At 42.8% G+C, this 23,049-nt stretch overlaps 1 protein-coding gene across 1 annotated transcript in view; it reads left to right on the forward strand.

Moving 5' to 3' along the window:
* Positions 1–23,049, forward strand: part of AMPH (amphiphysin) — a gene marked incomplete at its 5' end in the record, with an annotated part of 112,510 nt that overhangs the window by 41,832 nt on the left and 47,629 nt on the right. Inside the window, 3 exons of the mRNA XM_081346222.1 lie at positions 3,954–4,008; positions 17,414–17,508; positions 21,876–21,971. Of these exons, the coding sequence (XP_081202348.1) occupies positions 3,954–4,008; positions 17,414–17,508; positions 21,876–21,971 (246 nt within the window). The remainder of the gene's footprint in view (positions 1–3,953; positions 4,009–17,413; positions 17,509–21,875; positions 21,972–23,049) is intronic.

Consider the following 23,049-nt stretch of genomic DNA (forward strand, 5'->3'; position numbering starts at 1 on the left):
TGGGAGGAAAACAAGGTCCTTCTCTAGTTTCATTTTCTGAGTTAGCCATCCCATGTCTATCCATGGTTATCCTCCCAAGTTCTTCTACAGTATTTGGGTGGCTCCTAACAAACTTTGCAAAAGATTCTTTCAGGCAGTCGACCTTATTTATGACAATTGACAAAAGATCATATATTGAGTTTACAGTTTGAGCTGTAAGCAAACATTGTGTGGAGAGGAAGTCTGTCGCATTTTCTCCCCTCAAATCTGTCACATCTCCCCCCCCCCGAGCAAAAAAGGCTGTTGCTGGGCTCCAAGGATGGGAGCCACCCTCCGAGAGGGAGGAGGACAGCTCCACACGCTGTCCGCCCTCCAGTTCGGCTTGTAAGTCCCATTCCAATGAGTCACATAAGTTAAATTTATCTGATAAGGTGCCTGCGAATGAGTTACTTACTGGAACAGACTGTCTGTTTGCAATATAATCTTCCATTTTCTGCTGCTTCAAAGGCATGGGTAAGCTCCCTGCTGCAGAGTGCTGTCTCTTCCTTCTTTTCCCCATTCAGCTTTGTTAAAGCAGGTTTAAAAATATGTTTAAAACTAGGTTTTAAAAGGTTACAAAGGGTTACAAATGGGTTTAAAAGGTTAAAAGGGGGTAGGTTAAAAATACAGTATTAGAAGAGGTTAAAAAGTTAAAATTAAAATAAAATGAAATAAAATAAAACTTTTACTTTTGGAGGAGCTCTTTACAGTCTTTGCTGCCTGTCCACCATCTTGGCTCCTCCTTGTGATCTATAACAAAGATCCCCAACCTTTTTAGTTCTGTGGACTAGCAGTGGCAGTGGCTTAGGTGGTTTAGGCAGTGGGGGGAGGGAAAGGAATTGTTTCCATGCACCACCAAAATCCTACGCATGGACAAATGAAGCTTCACATGCTTGCTTGCTGCTTTAGTGGCCCAGTTCTCAACCAGCCACAGCCTGGTAGTGGGCTGTGGCAGTTAGGACCCCTGATCTAAAAACATCCTTATTTCCCTTGGAAACCCTAAGCAAGATCCCATTCTTAGACTTCAGTGTCATGGAGTACCTACAAAATTATTACATGAATATAATACAAAGTTTAGCCACTTAACAAGTCTAAGGTTTATTAAATTAGAAAATAGATCAGGAAAAGATAACGATAGACCTTCAAGTCTTAGATCATGATCTTTAAGTGATGGTGAAATTCACACGTTGCTTTAAGTTACAGCAAATCACCTTCTTGCAACTAATTATACTCTGAAAGTAAATGTTGGGCAATATTACATACTCAAAATGTTTGTAATTAATTTATTTGTTAAGTAGAACATGCAGTACTCTTCGGTTGTCGATTTTATTTATTACCCATTCAGTTTACTTTTTATTTTTTTAAGACCCAAAGGAATAGATCCAACCAAACAAAGTATCAGGGTTTGAGGTTAAAATTTAATATTATGGGAGAAAATGGTACAGGTGGTCCTCAACTTACAATAATTTAATGACCATTCAAAGTTACAACAGCACATTTTTCACACTTATGACCGTTGCAATATCCCCATGGTTATGTGATTTATATTTGGATGCTCGAAAAGTGGTTCATATTTATAACAGTTGCTGTGTCCCAGGAGGGGTCATGTGATAACCTTTTGCAACATTTTGACAAGCAAAGTCAATGGGGAGCCAGATTCACTTAACAACCATGTTACTAACTTAACAACTGCAGTGATTCACTTAACAAATGTGGCAAGTGAAGTCATAAAATGGGACAAAACTCATTTAGCCAATTTATCACTTAGCAACATAAATTTTGGGCTCAGTTGTGGTTGTAAGTTGAAGACTATCTGGATTGGATTGGACAAACATATGATGAAAAATTTTCTCTCAGAACTAAGCTGAGTACAGGATTTACACAGTTAATGTCTTTGCATGATTTCCAATTTCCATCCCTAATAGAGGATGAGAACTTGGATCTCTCCAGTGCTACTGTGTTTCCCCGAAAATAAGACCCACCTTGAAAATAAGCCCAAGCCTGATTTTTTGGGGGTGGGTCTAATATAAGCCCTACCCCAAAAGTAAGACTGGGGTGGGTGGGCGTGGCCGGCACAAGCAGCAGCAAGTGCATAGAGGCCAATGGTGAATTGCTCAGTTTCCAAGCACACCATTGGCACCCAAACACTTTTTGCCTGGACAGAGAAATGACAGAGACTGCAAGTTTTGTCTGCTTGCAAATGAGGTAGTTGGAAATGGAGTGAATCCCTCAGCTTCCAACTGCCCCCTTTGTAAGCAGATGAAGGATCCAGTCTCCCTTTGGGCAAGAAGTGTTTGGGTGTCTAGGGCAGGGCTTTTCAACCTTTTCACCCATTGTACCACTTTTAGGATATGGCAACATCCGAGTACCACCAGTCGCCTAGCAAGGTGTCAAAAACTTGATAACCAAAAAAAAAGGAAAAAAGTGATGAAGTACAGGTAGTCCTTGACTTACAACAGTTCGTTTAGTGATTGTTCAAAGTTACAATGGCACTGAAAAAAGTGCCCCCCAAGCCACAGCTGAGCAAGACACCTGCCTGCCGCCCAGTGGCGCTCTTTCTCCTGTCTGAGGTTTTCACTGTTGTGAGCATTTCTGTTGAGGATTGGCAGCGGGGGTCGGGTGGGGGGTTTTATTCCCATCTTCTGGGTGGTTGCAGCAGGTTGTGTTCACTTCACATGACCCTGGGGCACTGTGACAGTCATAAATATGAATCAGTTGCCAAGCATCTGAATGTAAATCACAAGAACCTGGAGATGCTGCAACATTCCAGCTGATTGGCAATTTTTCTGGGCTCAGAAGTGCCAGGATCAGTGCCGAGCTCCAGCTGGAGCCTGGCGCTGATCTTGGCACTTCCACTGAGCCGACAGCCCTGAAGAAGCACTGATCCTGGCGCTTTCGCTGAGCCTTGACAGTCTTGCAGCTCTAGCCACGTCTCGCTCAGGCTTGTGCGGTGCTGTCACTGGTTCAGCTCATTTTCTTCCCCCACTACCACTTTTCTAGGATGGTCGCATACCACCTGCCAGGTGCCAATGTACCACAGCTGGTACCCGTACCACTGGTTGAAAAGCCCTGATCTAGGGGATGCTTGTGGCAGTTCCACCCCCTCCCCCACCTGCCTCACCTCATGGCGGCAGCACAGCACAGCAGGCTATGTGGCCTCCTGTCATGAGTGACCACAGAAGTGGTTCAGCAGTCACATGGGCTGCTGCTGGATGGGGTGGTTGGTGCTGCCGCTACGAGGCAGGTGTCGGGGGGTAAAAATAAGACATCCCCTGAAAGTAAGATATACCGCCTCTTTTGGAGGCAAAAAATATAAGACCAGGTCTTACTTGTGGGCAACACAGTAGTCCAGCACTGTTTAACCACTATACCCACACTGGATCTTCACTAGAGTACAATACAGTGCAGTACAACCGCGCATTTTGGGTCTTCTGGGTATGTCAGTTCCTTCACAGTTCCAAGGAGCAAAACCAGAAACATCAAATAACTTATCCCAAAAGTGCGTTTCAAAGGGCAACATTCCGTTTCTTGGATGAGAAGCGAAATTTTTCAAGGAAAAAATCCAATGCGGTCCATTTGTCTTTTGAAAAGCACCTTTGGGATAACTGTGACGTGGATGATTGAGAATCTCCATAGACATCAAATGACTTGCATTGAAGCCTAATATATTGTAGAAAATTGTTTTTGGATTACAGTATAGAAACTAGCTACATAATAGAGTCACTTGGTAAATATGTGGGGATTTTTAGCTGCTTGCCAGAGAACGTTTTCATTATTTTAGTTTTTTAAGAGATTAAATTTGTCTGAACTGATACACTATATTAATACAGCTGTGTACTGCATATAGTATATATAATAATCACATATGGAAATTCAGTTCTTTGTGGATCTGAATTGCTTATAGGTTTTTATTTTATTTCTATTTTGTATTTCAGACAGAAGGTTCCAGACTTCAGAAAGAGCTTCGAGGATATTTAGCTGCAATTAAAGGTAATAAACAATAGATTTTAGATTTTTGCTGCAAATTTTAAATGTAAAATGTAACTATTTTCTTTGTGAAGCTTGTGAAATTGTTTTCTCCAGGTGTCGCCAATGGCCCATCAAGCAAACTGAGACTAATAGAAGAATGAAACTGCTAGTCCACATGAGATATAAGAATCAGCTCAGTGAGAAAGGTCATTATTGCTCTAAACTGCAGCAGTCTCCCCAAATATAAACCCCCATATACAGTTCTGTGCAAAAGTGTTAGGCAGTTGTGCAAAAATTCTGTAGATTAAGAATGCTTTCAGAAATAGAGATTTAATAGTTTATTTTTATCAATTAGCAAAATGGAAAGTAAATGTATAAAAGAGAAATCCAAACCAAATCAATATTTGGTGGGAAGACCCTTTGCCTTCACAACAGCATCAGTTCTAGGTACAACTGCATACAGTTTTTGAAGGAACTCAAAAAAGTTCCTTCAAGATACAAACATCTTGGAGAACTAACCACAGATCTTCTATAGATGTAGGCTACATCAAACCCTTCATGTTATCCCAAACAGACTTGATGATATTGAGATCAAGGCTCCCTGGGGGCCAAATTATCACTTCAAGGACTTCTGGTTTTCCTTTAGGCTGAAAATAGTTCTGAATGACATTGGCTATATATTTGGGGCCATTGTCCTGCTGCAGAATAAATTTGGGACCAGTCACACACCTTCCTGATAGTACTGCATGATGGATAAGTATCTACCTGTATTTCTCAGCATTGAGGACACCATTGGTCTTGACCGAATCTCCAACTCCATTTGCAGAAATGCAGTCCCAAACTTGCAAGGATCCTCCACTAGGCTACCCTGTTGCCTGCAGACATTCACTATTGTATCGCTCTCCAGCCCTTCAGCAAGCAAACTGCCTCCTGCTATAGCCAATTTTTTTCAAATTTTGACTCATCGGTCCAGAGCACCTCCTGCACTCCAGTTCCTATGATTTTGTTTATAGTTGAACCATTTAGCCTTGTTTCCATGTCAAAGGTATGGCTTTTTGGCTGCAATTCTTCCATGAGGACCACTTCTGGCCAGATTTCTCCAGACAGTAGATGGGTGTACCTGGGTCCCACTGGTTTCTGCCAATTCTGTGCTGATAGCACTGCTGGACATCTTCCATTGTTGAAGGGAAGTAAACATGATGTGGTCTTTTATCTGCTGCATTAATTTCCTGGTCAGCCACTATGTCTATGATCCTCAACATTGCCTATTTCTTTGTGCTTATTCAAGAGTTTGAACAGCACACCTTGAAATCCCAGACTACTTTGAAATCTTTGCCTGGGAGATACCTTGCTGATGCAGTATCATTGTATACCCTTTGTCTTGTTTCTGTGCTCAGTGTTGCAATGGTGTGTGACCTGTAACATGAAACTGTCTTCCAGAACTTCACCCAAGCAGAGTTTGGCTGTTCCGCGGCGAGTTTAAACCTCCTACATAGTTTTTACTGTTTCAGTTAATAACCTATATATGAAATTGATGATCATTAGCACCTGCTTGATATAATTGGTTAATCCACCTGACTCTAATCCTACAAAATCCCTGACTTTATGCAAGTGTATGAATTAATGCTGTTTTGAAGGCAAAGAGTAGTCATACAATATTGATTTAATTTGGATTTTTCTTCTGTTCATTTACTTTCCATTTTGTTAATTGATAAAAATAAACTATTAACACTTCTATTTCTGAAAGCATTTTTAATTTACAGCATATTTACACAATTGCCTATCACTTTTGCACAGTACTGTAAATATTTCCTAATGGGAGGATCTCTGACTTTCCAATTTTTCACTTTGCAAGATTTAGGTCATATAAAAGTATATCCAGCCACTGAATTGGCATTGTTCAGAAATACTAAAAAATATTCATCCCTCTGACCTTCCCCAAGTTTGAATAAGATGAGGAGCTTAATGTTCATCAGTTTAGAATATAGTTTCATTTAATTTACCAAAGCGCTCATGGAGATATTTTTCTCTCTAGGTGGACAAGGCAAGACATAACAAGTTAATGTTATAATGTTAAAGTTAATAGATTGTTTGTTTGTTTGTTTGTCCTTCTGTTAGAGGGTTTTTTTTTCTGACATGCTGTCTTAATGCCCATTTTCTTAACAAAGAATTTATTTTCCTTCCCTTTTTAGAAACATATTCTTTCAGCTAACTAGAGGTAAAGCAACCTAATAAGGGCTTCATTTCTTCTGCAATTTACTTTACTTTCAGGAGCCCCAAACTTATTACTCACTTCACAATAGCTGGAAACCTGGCAGAATTTAATAAGTGAGCAAAAATTTTAAAAGTATTTGTCCTAATAATACTTTGTTTATATATTATAATCAGGGCTTTTTTTGTCATAGAGCGCTCAGAACGGAGTTCCAGCACCTTTTTTGGATGGAACCTTGTAGGGTAGGCAAGGCAGGTTGTATGACATGTGTGAGTTCTGGCACCTTTTTCTTTTACGAAAAAAGCACTGATTATAATCAGTGAGCAAAAATAAAGAAGTGGAACAGAAGGAAATCTTTTATTTGTCTTTCCCCCCAGTAATTATTTAGGTAAAGGTTCCCCCACACATGCGTGCTAGTCATTTCCGACTCTAGGGGGCGGTGCTCATCTCCATTTCAAAGCCGAAGAGCCAGTGCTTGTCCGAGGACGACTCCATGGTCATGTGGCCGGCATGACTAGATGCCAAAGGCACATAGAATGCTGTTACCTTCCCACTGTAGTGGTCCCTATTTTTCTACTTGCATTTTTATGTGCTTTCGAACTGCTAGGTTGGCAGAAGCTGGGACCAGTAACAGGCGCTCACTCTGTTACGCGGCACTTGGGATTTGACCTGCCAAACTGCCGACCTTCTGATCGACAAGCTCAGCATCCTAACCCACTGAGCCACCGCGTCCCTCTAATTATTTACAAAAAGTAAATAATTACTCTTTGAGGGAGGTGAGCAGTTTAGAAATGAGAATGAATGAATCAATCAATCAATCAATCAATCAATCAATGATATTCTAATATCCTTTTACACTGGAAGAATCTCCATTTGAACTCAGTTAGATTCACATTTGAATAGAAAGGCATGAAATCACACTGGTCTAATAGCATATTATTCCAATATTCAAAAAGAAGAAGATAAAAAGGTACCCATAAATGCTTTGTATTAGCGAGGGGGAGAAAAGGTGGGGATGAAAGCAATCCTGCACTGTGAAAGGCACTCTGAAATCCTTCCTTATGATTCTGACAAGTATGTGGTTGCAGATAGCCACTCTATGATGTGACCATCATGTTTGCCTGGAGTTATGTGTGGTGGCAAAAATATGGAAGTAGTTGGTGATCTTTCATTAGGTCCAATCCTGATTATATTTTTCAGCCAGGCAGATTTGTCCTTATAGACATGAAAAAGCAAGGGGCATGGAGTGAAGAAGGATATCAAAATGGTTTTAGACAAGTATGGAGAGAGATTTAGAAGAGAGAGGCCACTGAAGAAGAACCTCAAGGAGTAAAAGTAACACATGAGCCAAAAATCAAAGTAGGGGGGCATTACAGTAGCAAAAATGTTTAAAAAAATGATCCTTCAGATTATTATTATTATTATTATTATTATTATTATTATTATTATTATTATTATTATTATTATTATTATTATTATTATTATTATTATTATTATTATTATTTGTTGTTGTTGTTGTTGTTGTTAGCTGCGAAGTCGTGTCCGACCCATCGCGACCCTATGGACAACATTCCTCCAGGCCTTCCTGTCCTCTACCATCTTCTGGAGTCCATTTAAGCTCACGCCTACTGCTTCAGTGACTCCATCCAGCCACCTCATTCTCTGTCGTCCCCTTCTTCTATTGCCCTCGATCTTTCCCAGCATTAGGCTCTTCTCCAGTGAGTCCTTCCTTCTCATTAGGTGGCCAAAGTATTTGAGTTTTAGCTTCAGGATCTGGCCTTCTAAAGAGCAGTCAGGATTGATCTCCTCTAGGACTGACCGGTTTGATCGCCTTGCAGTCCAAGGGACTCGCAGGAGTCTTCTCCAGCACCATAGTTCAAAGGCCTCAATTCTTTGGCGCTCAGCCTTTCTTATGGTCCAGCTTTCACTGCCATACATTGCAACTGGGAAGACCATAGCCTTGACTATACCCACTTTTGTTGACAGGGTGATGTCTCTGCTTTTTAGTGTGCTGTCTAGATTTGCCATGGCTTTCCTCCCCAGGAGCAAGCGTCTTTTAATTTCTTGGCTACAGTCCCCATCTGCGGTGATCTTGGAGCCCAGGAAAATAAAATATGTCACTACTTCCATTTCTTCCCCATCTATTTGCCAGGAATTGAGAGGGCCAGATGCCATGATCTTGGTTTTCTTAATGTTAAGTTTCAACCCAAGTTTTGCACTCTCCTTCTTCACCCGCAACAAGAGGCTCTTTAGTTCTTCTTCACTTTCTGCCATTAGAGTGGTATCATCTGCGTATCTTAGGTTGTTGATATTTCTTCCGGCAATCTTAATTCCAACTTTTGATTCATCTAGCCCTGCCTTTCTCATGATGTGCTCTGCATATAAGTTAAATAGGCAGGGCGACAGTATACAGCCTTGCCGGACTCCTTTCCCAATTTTGAACCAATCAGTGGTTCCGTGTCCAGTTCTCACTGTTGCTTCTTGACCCGCATATAGGTTTCTCAAGAGACAAATAAGATGATCTGGTACTCCCATCTCTTTAAGAACTTGCCACAGTTTGTTATGATCCACACAATCAAAGGCTTTAGCATAGTCAATGAAGCAGAAGTAGATGTTTTTCTGGAACTCCCTAGCTTTCTCCATGATCCAGCGTATGTTGGCAATTTGATCTCTAGTTCCTCTGCCTCTTCGAAATCCTGCCTGTACTTCTGGTAGTTCTCGATCCACATACTGCTGAAGTCTAGCTTGTAGGATTTTAAGCATGACTTTACTAGCATGAGAAATGAGTGCAATGGTGCGATAGTTTGAACATTCTTTGGCACTGCCTTTCTTTGGAACTGGAATGTAAACTGATCTTTTCCAATCCTGTGGCCACTGTTGAGTTTTCCAAATTTGCTGGCAAATTGAGTGTAGCACTTTTACTGCATCATCTTTTAAGATTTTGAATAGCTCAGCTGGAATACTGTCACCTCCACTAGCTTTGTTGTTGCTCATCTTTTCTAAGGCCCACTTCACTTCACATTCTAGGATGTCTGGCTCGAGGTCAGTGACCACCTCATTGTGATTATCAGGGACGTTAAGCTCATTCTTGTATAGTTCTTCTGTGTAATTTTGCCACCTCTTCTTAATCTCTTCTGCCTCTGTTAGGTCCCTGCCATTTTGGTCCTTTATCATGCCCATTTTTGCATTAAACGTTCCCTTCATCTCTCCAATTTTCTTGAAAAGATCTCTGGTCCTCCCTATTCTATTGTTTTCTTCTATTTCTTTGCACTGTTCATTTAAGAAGGTATTCTTATCTCTTCTAGCTATTCTCTGGAATTCTGCATTCAATTGGGCATATCTATGTTTTTCTCCCTTGCCTTTCGCTTCCCTCCTTTCCTCAGCTATTTGCAAAGCTTCCTCAGACAGCCATTTTGCTTTCTTACATTTCTTTTTCTTTGGGATGGTTTTGGTTGCTACCTGTTGTACAATGTCACGAACCTCTGTCCATAGTTCTTCAGGCACTCTGTCTATCAGATCTAATTCCTTAAATCTATTTGTCACCTCTACTGTATATTCAACAGGGATATGATTTAATTCATACCTGAGTGGCCTAGTGCTTTTCCCTACTTTCTTCAGTTTAAGCCTAAACTTTGCAAGGAGAAGCTCATGGTCTGAGCCACAGTCAGCTCCTGGTCTTGTTTTTACTAACTGTATAGAGCTTCTCCATCTTTGGCTGCAGAGCATATAGTCAATCTGATTTCTGTGTTGACCGTCTGGTGATGTCCATGTGTAGAGCCGTCTCTTGGGTTGTTGGAAAAGAGTGTTTGCTATGACCATCGTATTCTCTTGACAGAATTCTATCAGCCTGTGCCCTGCTTCATTTTGCACTCCAAGGCCAAACTTGCCTGTTATTCCGGTTATCTTTTGGCTTCCTACTTTAGCATTCCAATCCCCCATGATGATAAGGACATCATTTTTTGGTGTTAGTTCTATAAGGTGCTGTAGGGCTTCGTAGAACCGGTCAATTTCATCCTCTTCAGCACCGGTGGTTGGGGCATAGACTTGGACTACTGTGATATTGAATGGTTTGCCTTGGATTCGTACTGAGATCATTCTGTCATTTTGAGGATTGTATCCCAGTAATGCTTTTCCTACTCTTTTATTGACTATGAAGGCTTGTTGTGACTCAGGGCCAGCCTGTGGGTCCGACAGCCGGGTCCGATGTATCGGAGGACTCAGATGTGGGGGAGGAGGGAAACGAACCGGCTGATGATGATTTGGAGGCTTTGCAGAGTCCTCAGCCGGGGACCTCTTCTCAGCTGTGTGAGCCCGAGAGTGCGGAGGATGATGACCCACAGCTGGCCCTGTTCAAGGACGCCCGACGCAGGAGGCAGACGAGCAGGGACAAACAAAGAAAGACTATGGGACTCCTCGGGAGGAGGCACAGGGAGACCACGCCCTGAGCTCTCTATAAAAGAAGTGTTTGGGGAGGGGCTGGTTGCTGAAAGCAACTTTTCCGCTTGAGAAGACAAGCTCTTGTGTTTTTGTTAACTGCGTAATTAAATCTTGGCAGAAGCCTTTTAGCCTTGGACGCTTTCCAGACTCTTCTTTTAATTAGGGGTTGCGAGAAGAGGGCTGGTTCAGAACAGTTTGCTTTCAGCCACCCACCCCTTAATACTACGATGGAGCAGCTTCTTGCCGAGAATGCCCAGCTCAACCAGCAACTCACCTTGCTGGCCACTCAGGTGGCACAACTGCAGGCTCAGGTACATGCTGCCCCCCCACCCAGGAGGAAATGTCAGATAGCTATGCCGGATAAATTTGCTGGTAAACCAGAACTGTTTCCTGCCTTCCTGGGACAATGCCAGCTTTATATCAGCGTGAGAGCAGCTGATTTCCCCACTGACCGAGATAAGGTGGGATTCGTGTTGAGCCTTCTGTCGGGAGATGCAGCTCGTTGGGGCACGCCTCTGTTGGCACAGCCTAGCCCTTTGTTGGATAACTTTGGGGGGTTTTGTGACCATATGCGCCTCATGTACGAGGACCCGATTAAGGCGCAGACCGCCACCCGACGTCTGAAAGCTTTGAGGCAGGGTCTGCACCCCCTACAGGCCTATATCAGCGATTTCCGGCTGCTTAGCCAGGATTCCGCCTGGAATGAGGCTGCGCTCGTGGATGCCTTTCAGGATGGCTTGTCAGAGGAGATGTTGGATGAGCTGGCCCGCGTGGACATTCCCTCAGACCTGAATGGGCTGATCCATCTTTGTCTGCGGATCGATGCCCGGCTGCAGCAGCGTAAGAGTCGCCGTGCCACCCCACAGACCCCTGCCGCCCCTGTTGTGCGTGAGCCCCCAGTCCAGAGGGAGGAGCCAATGGAGCTGGGTGCCGCCAGGTCCCGTCTATCGGTGACGGAAATGGACAGACGACGATCGGAGGGGTTGTGTTTTTACTGTGGGGACCCTGGACATTTGGCTGCTTCTTGCCCGAAGAAGCATCAGCGGGCGTCAGTGACCAAGCCTGCCCCGAGAAAGTCCCCTGCTTTGCTATCGGGAAACGGCCCGAGCCCGATCTAGATGGTGTGAAAGATCGGGCGACCCACAACGATCACGCCGAGCGACGCCGTTCCGACGGTGCCTGTGAACCTCCACGGCATTTGATTTTGGAGGCACGACTGATCCTTCCTGGCAAGCCAGAGGGGATTCCGGTCCATGCCTTAATTGACTCTGGGGCTACCACTAACTTTATGGATTCGGCCTTTGTGGCCAAATGGGCTGTTCCCCAGTGTCCGGTGGATCCGCCCATGCTTGTGGAGACCATCGATGGTCGAGTGCTCCTGTCCGGGCCTATCACGGCCGCCACGCAACCCGTGTGTATGGCCATCAGTACCCATGTGGAGGCCATTCAGTTTTACGTCACTTCGGATCTGCACTTCCCCGTGGTCTTGGGACTGGCGTGGCTCCGGGCGCATGATCCACAGATCTATTGGTCTCAGAACTTGGTCACCTTCCCAAGTTTGCAGTGCGTGGACCACACCCGCCATATCTGTGCCGGCCAGGTGGAGGGTTCCTCAGGGGTTTCCTTGCCTCCCGTACTGTCCGACTTTGCTGACGTGTTCAGCGAGTCAGAGGCGGACCAATTACCCCCGCACAGGCCCTACGACTGCTCCATTGACCTAGTCCCTGATGCGCCTCTCCCAGTGGGGCGTTTGTACTCCATGTCGGAGCCCGAGTTGGCTGCATTGCGGGACTTCCTGACAAAGAACTTGGCTCGTGGATTCATCCGGCCCTCGTCCTCGCCAGTGTCTGCGCCCGTGCTCTTCGTCAAAAAGAAGTCGGGCGAGTTACGGCTTTGCTGTGACTACCGGAAACTCAACGCCATCACGGTGCGTAACCGCTACCCGCTGCCCCTCATCCCCGAGCTCTTGGACCGACTCCGGGAGGCTAAGATCTTCACGAAACTGGACCTGCGTGGAGCTTACAACCTCGTCAGGGTTCGGCCGGGTGATGAGTGGAAGACAGCGTTTGGTACTCGCTATGGACATTTCGAGTACACGGTGATGCCGTTTGGCCTGACCAACGCCCCCGCTGTGTTTCAGCATTTTATGAACGACATCTTTCGGGATCTGTTGGACCAGTTTGTTGTGATTTACCTGGACGACATCCTGATTTACTCCCCGTCGCGTGAAGCGCATCATCAGCATCTCCGTCAGGTCCTGCAGCGCCTCCGGAAACATCGGCTGTTTGCCAAGTTGGAGAAGTGCCAGTTCTACCAGGTGACCATTGATTTCTTGGGCCACCGCATTTCTCCTGAGGGCATCGCCATGGATCCAAGTAAAGTTGAGTCGTTGCAGAGTTGACAACCCCCGCGTCGCGTGAAGGATGTTCAGCGACTTCTTGGATTTGCCAACTACTATCGGACATTCATCCCTGGCTTTGCTGCCTTGACAGCCCCCCTCACCCGGCTCCTGCAGAAGAAGACTCGGTTCCAGTGGAACGCCCCCGAACAACAGGCGTTCCAAGCTTTGAAGGACGCCTTCATGAAGGAGCCCATCTTGAAGCATCCTGACCCGCAACGGCCGTTTGTCGTGGAGGCGGACGCCTCCGACATTGCCATTGGGGCCGTGTTACTCCAGGCAGCGACGCCCAACGGTACCCTTTTCCCTTGCGCGTATCACTCTCGGAAATTGAATCCCTCGGAGCGCAACTATACCATCTGGGAGAAGGAGCTGCTGGCCATCAAGGCGGCGTTCGAGGCTTGGAGGCATCATCTGGAGGGGGCGCGGCATCAAATCGAGGTCCGGACGGACCACAAGAATCTGGAAAGCCTGCAGACCGCTCGGAATTTGAACCAACGCCAGATCCGGTGGTCCCTCTTCTTTGCGAGGTTTGACTTCCGGGTGCGGTACATACCAAGCGGGCACAACCAGAGAGCGGATGCTCTGTCCAGGAAGCCCGAGTACACCCGAGTGGAAGACAAGCTTCCGCCCAGGACAGTGATCCCCGTCGAGTCTTTTGCTGCGGTACGGGAGCCGGTGGATATACGGGCTCGGATCCGGGAGGCGCAGCAGCAGGAGGCGTGGGTGGCTCAGCGGAAGGAAGAGGTGGGACCAGATTCGCCTTGGTCGGTCACGGATGGACTCCTGTATTATCGTGACCGGCTCTATGTTCCAGGAGGGCCCCTCAGGGGACTCGTCCTCAGCCAATGTCATGATAACCCGGCTGCGGGGCATTTTGGCCTGTTCAAGACTCTGAACCTGGTCTCCCGTACTTTCTGGTGGCCCCGAGTCCGACACGATGTCCAGTCTTATGTCACCTCCTGCGTCCCATGCAGGCAGGCCAAGTCAGCGACAGGGGCCCCGCCTGGTTTACTGCAGCCTTTGCCAACGCCCAAGAGACCCTGGGGGGCTGTGTCCATGGACTTTCTGACGGATCTACCCCCATCCTCCGGCTTCACGACAGTGTTTGTGGTGGTGGACATGTTGACCAAGATGGCGCACTTCATCCCCTGTCGCGGCTTACCGTCAGCTCGCGCCACTAGTCGCATGTTCATCCAACAGGTGTTCCGGCTGCACGGCCTTCCCGATAGGGTCGTCTCCGATAGGGGGGCCCAGTTTACAGCCCGCTTCTGGCAGGAGTTGATGCGGGCGTTGGACATTAAGGTTTGCCTCTCGTCCGCGCATCATCCTCAGACCGACGGGGGTACCGAGAAGGTCATCGGCATCTTAGAGCAGTATCTGCGCTGCTATGTTAACCTGCAGCAGGACAACTGGGTGGACTATTTGGCCATAGCCGAGTTTGCCTTTAATAACTCGCAACACACCTCCACGCAGATGACACCGTTCTTGGCCAACGTGGGTTATCACCCCAGGTTCTTCCCTCTTTCTCCCGTGGACTCACCGGAGCCGGCAGCGAACGAATTCATGGCGGAGTTACAGGCGATCCATCGGTTGGTGCGACGGCAGCTGGAGAAGGCCAAGGCCGACTACAAGAGGTTCGCCGATCGGTCGAGAAGGGATACGCCTCCACTATCGGTGGGGGATCGGGTCTGGCTGTCCACCAGGAACCTACCATCCACTCGGCCGGCGAGGAAGCTGGACCACCGTTACCTTGGACCGTTCCCAGTCGAGGCCGTCATCAACCCGGTCGCCTATCGTTTAACTCTGCCACGTTCCCTGCGCGTGCACCCCGTCTTCCATCGGTCCTTGTTGGTCCCCGAACAACCGGCCTGTCCACTTCGCCAAGCGGAACCTCCCCCATCAGGAACTCGTGATGGAGGCAGCACCCCCGAGTACGAGGTCGCCAGCATCAGGGATTCCCGCTGGCTGAAAGGTCGCTTCCAGTACCTGATCGAGTGGAAAGGGTACGGGCCGGAGGACTTCACATGGGAAGACGCGACCGCCGTTCATGCCCCTGCGTTGGTGACTGCTTTTCACGAACAGTTCCCATCCCGACCGCATCCGGATCGGCAGACCCGAGGGAAGGGCCCTGCGGTGCGGGATAGTGTTGTGACTCAGGGCCAGCCTGTGGGTCCGACAGCCGGGTCCGATGTATCGGAGGACTCAGATGTGGGGGAGGAGGGAAACGAACCGGCTGATGATGATTTGGAGGCTTTGCAGAGTCCTCAGCCGGGGACCTCTTCTCAGCTGTGTGAGCCCGAGAGTGCGGAGGATGATGACCCACAGCTGGCCCTGTTCAAGGACGCCCGACGCAGGAGGCAGACGAGCAGGGACAAACAAAGAAAGACTATGGGACTCCTCGGGAGGAGGCACAGGGAGACCACGCCCTGAGCTCTCTATAAAAGAAGTGTTTGGGGAGGGGCTGGTTGCTGAAAGCAACTTTTCCGCTTGAGAAGACAAGCTCTTGTGTTTTTGTTAACTGCGTAATTAAATCTTGGCAGAAGCCTTTTAGCCTTGGACGCTTTCCAGACTCTTCTTTTAATTAGGGGTTGCGAGAAGAGGGCTGGTTCAGAACAAGGCTACTCCATTTCTTCTGAGGGATTCTTGCCCGCAGTAGTATACCTGATGGTCATCTGAATTAAATTCACCCATTCCTGTCCATTTTAATTCGCTGATACCTAAGATGTCGATGTTCAGTCTTGTCATCTCTTGTTTGACCACGTCCAGCTTTCCTTGATTCATGGATCTTACATTCCAGGTTCCTATGGAGAAAAAATCTTTACAGCATCGGACTTTCCTTTCACCACCAGACACATCCACAGCTGAGCGTCCTTTCGGCTTTGGCCCAGTCGCTTCATTCTTTCTGGCGCTACTAGTACTAGTCCTCTGCTCTTCCCCAGTAGCATATTGGACTCCTTCCGACCTGAGGGGCTCATCTTCCAGCGTCATATCGTTTTGCCTTTTGGTACTGTCCATAGGGTTTTCATGGCAAAGATACTGGAGTGGGTTGCCATTTCCTTCTCCAGTGGATCACGTTTTGTCAGAACTCTCGGCTATGACCTGTCCGTCTTGGGTGGCCCTGCACGGCATAGCTCATAGCTTCATTGAATTACGCAAGCCCCTTCGCCACGACAAGGCAGTAATCCATGAAGGGGTTATTATTATTATTATTATTATTATTATTATTATTATTATTATTATTATTATTATTATTATTTCAGTTTATATACCGCCCTATTCCCAAAGGACTCAGGGCGGTTTACAAGGCAAAATTTAAAAACAATCCAATATAAAATTAAAATTAAATTAAGCCTAGCCGCAAAAATTAAATCACAATTTAAAAACATTAAACCCCTCAGTCCAGACCAGATAGCTCAAAGAGCCAGGTTTTTAGGTCCCGGCGAAATGAACGAAGGTCGGGGGCAGTCCGGAATTCCGTTGGCAGTTGATTCCATAGGGCAGGCGCGCCCACAGAGAATGCCCTCCCCCTGTGGATTGCCCGTCGGCAATCCTTGACCGGCGGTACCCTGAGGAGGCCCTCCCTGTGGGAGCGCACAGAACGATGGGAAATTGACGCTGGCAGCAGGTGTTCCCTTAGATAATCCAGGAAGGATGGGGATCCTTCTGAAACAACAGATTAAAAGAACTATGAAATGATCCAATTTTTAAACTGACAATTTTTCTATAATAAATTGTGTCTTAGAATTTGATTTTTTCTACTTGGTTTATATTACTGAAAATCTAAGTACATTCTATTTCTATAAGCTCTATTCTATAAGAGCTATTTTTCATCAAATGCCACATGAAAGAAACCAGATAGGTTTGAGCTGTATGTTTTGAAATACAATTTATGCAATTGTAAAGAAAGCAAACAACAGAGCTATTTCCTTAACCTATTTACCTTTGTCCATCCAATGTGTGTAACTACATTTAAAGTTTTCTTCCATGATGGAATCCAGACAAAACCTGGAGTCAGCAGAAAATACGCAAAAAAGAGAAGAACCCTATATAAATGAATTTTCTGCTAAGCATAACTCCATTTATACTGGCAATAAAGCAAAGACAGAGCAGCTAAATAAGAAGTAATTATATATATTCAAACTCATGTCATTTTTCAGTATTCTCATTTATTATTGACATCAATCACTACTAATTTTTTATCATTTTATTATTTTTGAAATAATGTTCAAAATAATAAATTCTAACAAAATCCTGTTTTGTAGCCTTATTGAATGTATATGAACTTCAGAGATGACACTGATAAAGGCAGATCAAATGGAATCCAACCTTGAAATTACAGTTGTGAACAACAGACTCTTTGTGCTCAAAACTTTTAGGCATGCAAGATGCTTCCAAAAAGCTTACAGAGTCTCTTCATGAAGTATATGAACCTGATTGGTATGGTCGGGAAGATGTGAAAATGGTTGGTGAGGTAAGAATTTATTTTATTTATATAAGAAATTTAAGGTTTAGACTGAATTGTGCTTAGAATAGACGCAGTAAAATTCATGTGATAAGTAAACAATGCCTAACTTAAATATCTTTAACTTCAGTGAATCTGCTCCGACTAAATCTTAATTTGTGTTACAAGGAATGCAAAGTATTTAAGACTAAAATAAAACTAAATGATAAAGCATAAGACAACAAATTATTAATTAATACAGCCATATTTACTTTCCAATAATGTTATGATTGATCTTCCGAAAGAAGAGTTTTAACCAGTGCCTAAAACTAAGCTTTTAATCAACTGAAATGATTTCCTGCAGGATAAGAGTTCCCAGAAACTGCTATTGCAAAAGCCTAATTTTTATTGCACCTCAACTAATTTTGGAAGAGTAGATACAATTCAGTGCCATAAAATCACTTAAGCCACTGTGAATATTATTCCTGAAGATCACAGGTTCCTTCATCTTTTTTGGTGGTTTTGGTTGAAAATAGGAGCCTGAGTTGCTTGAAGGCTTGGAGATCAATCTAGTACCATTGAAGATGGTACACTATTTGTATTAGAGTCTATACAACACATTTTTTTCCAAAGCTAGGAAGACTCTGAAGATTGTGCAAGAGCACAAATAAATACAGTCATACAAAGAGGACCATTACATAAACAAAGTGAGAAGAGAATTATTTTGACAGCTAAGGAATAGAAAGGGGACTGAAATGAGACAATACCAAAGAAAAGATGAGAAAATGCAATGACTAAGTAAATAAATAATTTACTAATACTACTGTTTTGCCCAAAATACAGAAAACAAATAAATATTTTTTTATTTATGAAAGCAATATGACTAGTTGAAAGTCTAGTGACTAGTTGTGGAAGTAATAACTAATTAAATTTGGAAATGAAGGTGAAAGGAATGAAGAGCTTTTTTAAAAAAAAACATTGTTTTAAAAAAGGAAGAGTAATAACAGTAGGATGTCAAATAAAACTAAAGATAAGTTTCAGGTTTTAAGCATTTTGTAGATACTTCCTATTATAGGGCCCAAGTCAAGTGTTGTTTGGCTCAGGAAATGTTCTCATTAATTCAGGAAAAGACATTCAGCCCTGATAACTTATAGGAAATTCCAAGATTTTGATTTATTTACCAATAATCTTTAAATTGATGACAACGTGAGTGCTGATTTAGTAACCCTGAACACTACTGTGATTAAACATGGGGCTACTAAAAGCAAAATTTATTTTCAAAATGGCAAATACTTCCAAGTACTGTCTGCATGGGGATAAAGAGATCAGTATTTCTGTATTTCTTGCCCACATAGGACTTCTGATCATTCCTTTTACTTCCTTTTCACTACTTGTAGTTTCACATTATAATGGAATCCTTTTTAACTTGAAGTTCTGAAGTGAGGAATTATATAACTCATTGCCCCATATAAATCATCATAATCATCATCATGGCTTATCCTCTTGCACTGGGAATAGCTACCTCCCCAGAGCCTAGCGAAATTTTGCAAAGCATATCAATTTCTGGCCAGATGCCTCCTTTGTGCACAGTATTAACCAGTAGGAACAGTATTAATCCTACTCTGCAACTCCCACAGTGATCAGATATTCATTTATCGTGTTGGATTCTTTATGTTTGGTTCTTTCATTTGTTTAGATTTTTTTTCTCATATTTCACTGATCTTCATACCTTCATAAAAGCACAATTTTCTAGCCACAGAGACTCTATTCTGCAGATGCCAAATGGGTGGATGGAATATTTGCTTTTTATGCCTTTGCGAAGGCCAAGCATCTGACTCATATAAACACAGCCAAGTGTTTACTAAATAGCTTTGATGCAGTCACTCTTCCCATTCGTGACTCATTCTATGAGAGCATTTTAAAAAAAGCAACAGTCTGCAGCTATTATGGTTGATTTGTCTGCATCTGTATCCAGTAGTCCTCCCTTCTCTCCAAAGTTGCTTGATGCCCATTGTATATTCTGTATCTCTGAATAGTTTAAGATCTTATTTCCTACTGAGGATTTACAGGCTTCTGCCACGTTGCTTTCAACACATGGAGTATCAGTGAATAAACGTCAGAGATTTTTGAAAGTTCTGTCTTGACTAGAGCAAAAGAGAGAAGAGTCCTCTTGATATGATCTTTCTAATATGTGTCCATAACTCAGCAGATATACACCACTTTCTATAGTGACTCATTATAGATTTTCTGATTTGAACCATCCACTATCCTTCATGTCCTTTCAGTCCTAAAGGCTTTATTTTGGAAGGAAAATTTATAGTACATCTATGTTGAGACTTTAACTCTTCCTTCCTGTGTTTTATAAGAAATGGCATTAACTTTAGATTTGCACTCTACTGTTGGGTCTATCCTGGAGCCTTAATTTTATTCTATACAGCAGTTATGTGGCTTATTCTTATCTTTAAGCCATTGTGTTACTTCCATGTTTGGATTTTGGTTTCTTGTTCAGATATACCATGCAAGTATTTTCCCCATATTGCAAACAATCCCTTATTAGTCTGATCTGCTCATTCTCTAAGCATCTACAAGCAAAGAAAAGGGCATTGTGGTTCCACCCCAGATATCCTGTGTATTAATTGCCACATTAAATTGCCAGACGTTGAGACTGAATCCAGTAGTGACTTCTAGAGAAGAAATAGCAAATTGAAAGCAGCTCTACTAAAACTTAAACTGATGACTGCCGGCAGAATAAAGAGCCAGCAAATAGACCAGCTCTTCACAATTCCTTTCTGAAGGAGAGGACTTGAGATTGCCCACAAGTGCTTCAGATAGTTGTTCCTTATGAGGAGATTGCAGGACAGGGGTCTCCAGTGAGTTTAAAGATTTAGGAATTGGAAGGATTACTAAAGATTACCCTTAACAGAGAAGCATATTTAAATTTGACTTACTAAATCAGAATGAAGCAAAATATTTTAACGTTGGACATACTAAATAATATTTTTGAATAATGAACTCAGAAGTTAAATTTAAGAATGTCTGCTTCTATAGATAGACTATGTTTTTAAAGAGTTATGGTAGAGGGACAGGTTTTACCTGAGAAAATTGAAAGTGAATTAAGTAGACTTAAAAATGATAGGGTACAAAATGATAAAGAAAAAGATGCTCCTCTGGCATAGAAAAGGAACTGGCTGATATTTAAGTAATTAAAAGATATATTTAATTAATTAATTGAGGGTTTTTTCGCACAGTTTTGAACAGCCCATCTTTCTCAAATAATCTCAAAGGGAAATTATTTTCATGTATTGTACTTCAAAAAAATGTTAAAGATGTGAAGAACTTTGTGAGAAGAGAAAAAAATGAAAAGAAATTAAGTTTTAGGACATTATGTGAACGTGCTAAAGATCAAGATAGCTAAAAATAGAAGGGAAATATACAAAGCTGGTTTATTTTTGATTAAGGTTAAAATAGGTATGTTGTTATCTCTGGTAGTCCTTAACTTTTGATAACCAGGACTGAAACTTTTGACAATCTGGACTGAAACAAAGAGACTTTAAGAAATTGTTTATAGATAAGAACTGAGCTATGGAAAGAAGAGGTCATTAGTTGTATTTTAAGATGAGTCATAAATTACTAAAATTGTTTATATTTGTTGTGATGAAGGGAGAAGTCATTGCTTTATATATTTTTTCTTTTTTTTACTATATTGTTTTCTTTTCTATTTCTCTATTTTTATTTTCTGTACCTTATATTTTTATTCTTTTCTTTGTTTTTAGTTTGTATTAGTTTTAACATTTGAATTTTTAATTTTAAATAAAATTATTTTTTTTAAAAAAAAAGAGACTGAAGGCAGCAATATAATCCTGCTTCTGTATTTCAACTGGGCCTGAGTTCTGCATCAAGAATGTCTGTAGAGTTACTGAGTTGCTATGTGGTTTGTATCAGCTTTCTGACAGATTTTCATAGAGACTAGCTATCATTTTACAACCAAGCATTGATAGTGCCAAAATGTTTGAAGTTCTTAGGTGACAATTCGACTTATTTTTACTGAAAAAAGAATTGATGCAACAATAATCAACAAAACTTTTTAGCTTTTAGGCATCCACCAGTGTACCTCTTGATGCTTGAACAAGTGACTTTGGAAATAAACTTTGATCTCCTTAGGAAAATGAAAGGAGGTTTTTTTCCCAATTATATATAATATATTCAGGCCTAAACAGTGAACCATATTACTGTTTTGATGATGTTAGGTACATTAATGTGGGAGTTATTAAAATTTAAATAAACAGAGTTTCTCTTTCAATTTCAGACTTTGGGGTTCATAAAAATGCCTATTTGGGTTTGTATAGGTTAATGTATTTTTAATCCATATTTTCAGTGTATTTCATCTTTCTCTACAGAAATGTGATGTGCTTTGGGAAGATTTTCACCAAAAGCTGGTAGACGGGTCACTACTGACTTTGGATACATATTTGGGACAGTTTCCTGATATAAAGGTATATCATGCCACTATGTGTCTTAGGTTAAATACTTAGAAATAGAAGCAAAATATTCTATTTGGAAAGCAGATCATTTGAGCCTTAGACTTGCCAGCCTCTATTCATGCATCATAATACTCTATAAAAGCTTTCTTCCAGAAGAAATTACCAGAAGACAGACAAGGAGAATTGGGTATTGATCCCTTTGGCTAAAAGGCGTTTCCTTAGAAACTTACCCTTAACATTAAATGTTGATAAGACTGGGGGTTCTAGGTAGGATGGAGACAAATGGCTTTATTGTTTTGTTTTGCCTTTGCACAAGATGTCACTAAATTTTGAAATACTTAAATAAGGCTAGTAATGCACCTGATGTTCACTCAGTTCTTGTGACTTCAAAGAGTGGGAAATTGCAGCAGAGATTCTGCCCCACTCACACAGCAGTCTTATATTTCTGGACCCCTTGTACCAGTTCCAGGTGTATCACATTTATCTCTTGAGCCAGATCAAAGCTGAAATCATCTGGATTTCTTTATGGTAAACCACAATCTGATTTATATACTGTTTATTTCTTTGGAGGTGGGGGGTGTTTTGTGAATGGAAGATGACTTGTTTTAAGTCCAAATAAACCATATGTGGACTGCTATACATTTCCTCTGATTTATCTAATAATATTTTGCATAGAAACTTTCTAGATTGTCATGAACATTAATGGAACAAAACTGATAAAGGGATTTGCTAGTGTTTTGTGCTAGGATTACTAAATCTTTAGCCTGTTAACTACATACCTTTGTCAAGGCATACACTACTTTATGTTCTCCTAACATTTGGAATAGTACATTTCTTTCTTTCTTTTCTTTTAATTATATATTTGGCTAATGAGTGTATTCACCAACCTGATCCAAGCACAAAGATTGGTCATTGAGTTTTATGTTTAATGTCTTTGGGGTTTTTTTAATCTGACAAGTAGTAAATTGTCTTATAGTATCAGCACTTTGAGGTAGAGCAAGGCAAGAAGCATATCCTAGCTCCATCTGTATTGCAAGGCTACATTAACAAATTGTTGCAAGTCTGAAAATACACTTTTCCTCCCTAATTT

The sequence above is a fragment of the Vipera berus genome, assembly GCF_964194415.1.
Source record: "Vipera berus genome assembly, chromosome: Z".
Lineage (NCBI taxonomy): Eukaryota > Metazoa > Chordata > Lepidosauria > Squamata > Viperidae > Vipera > Vipera berus.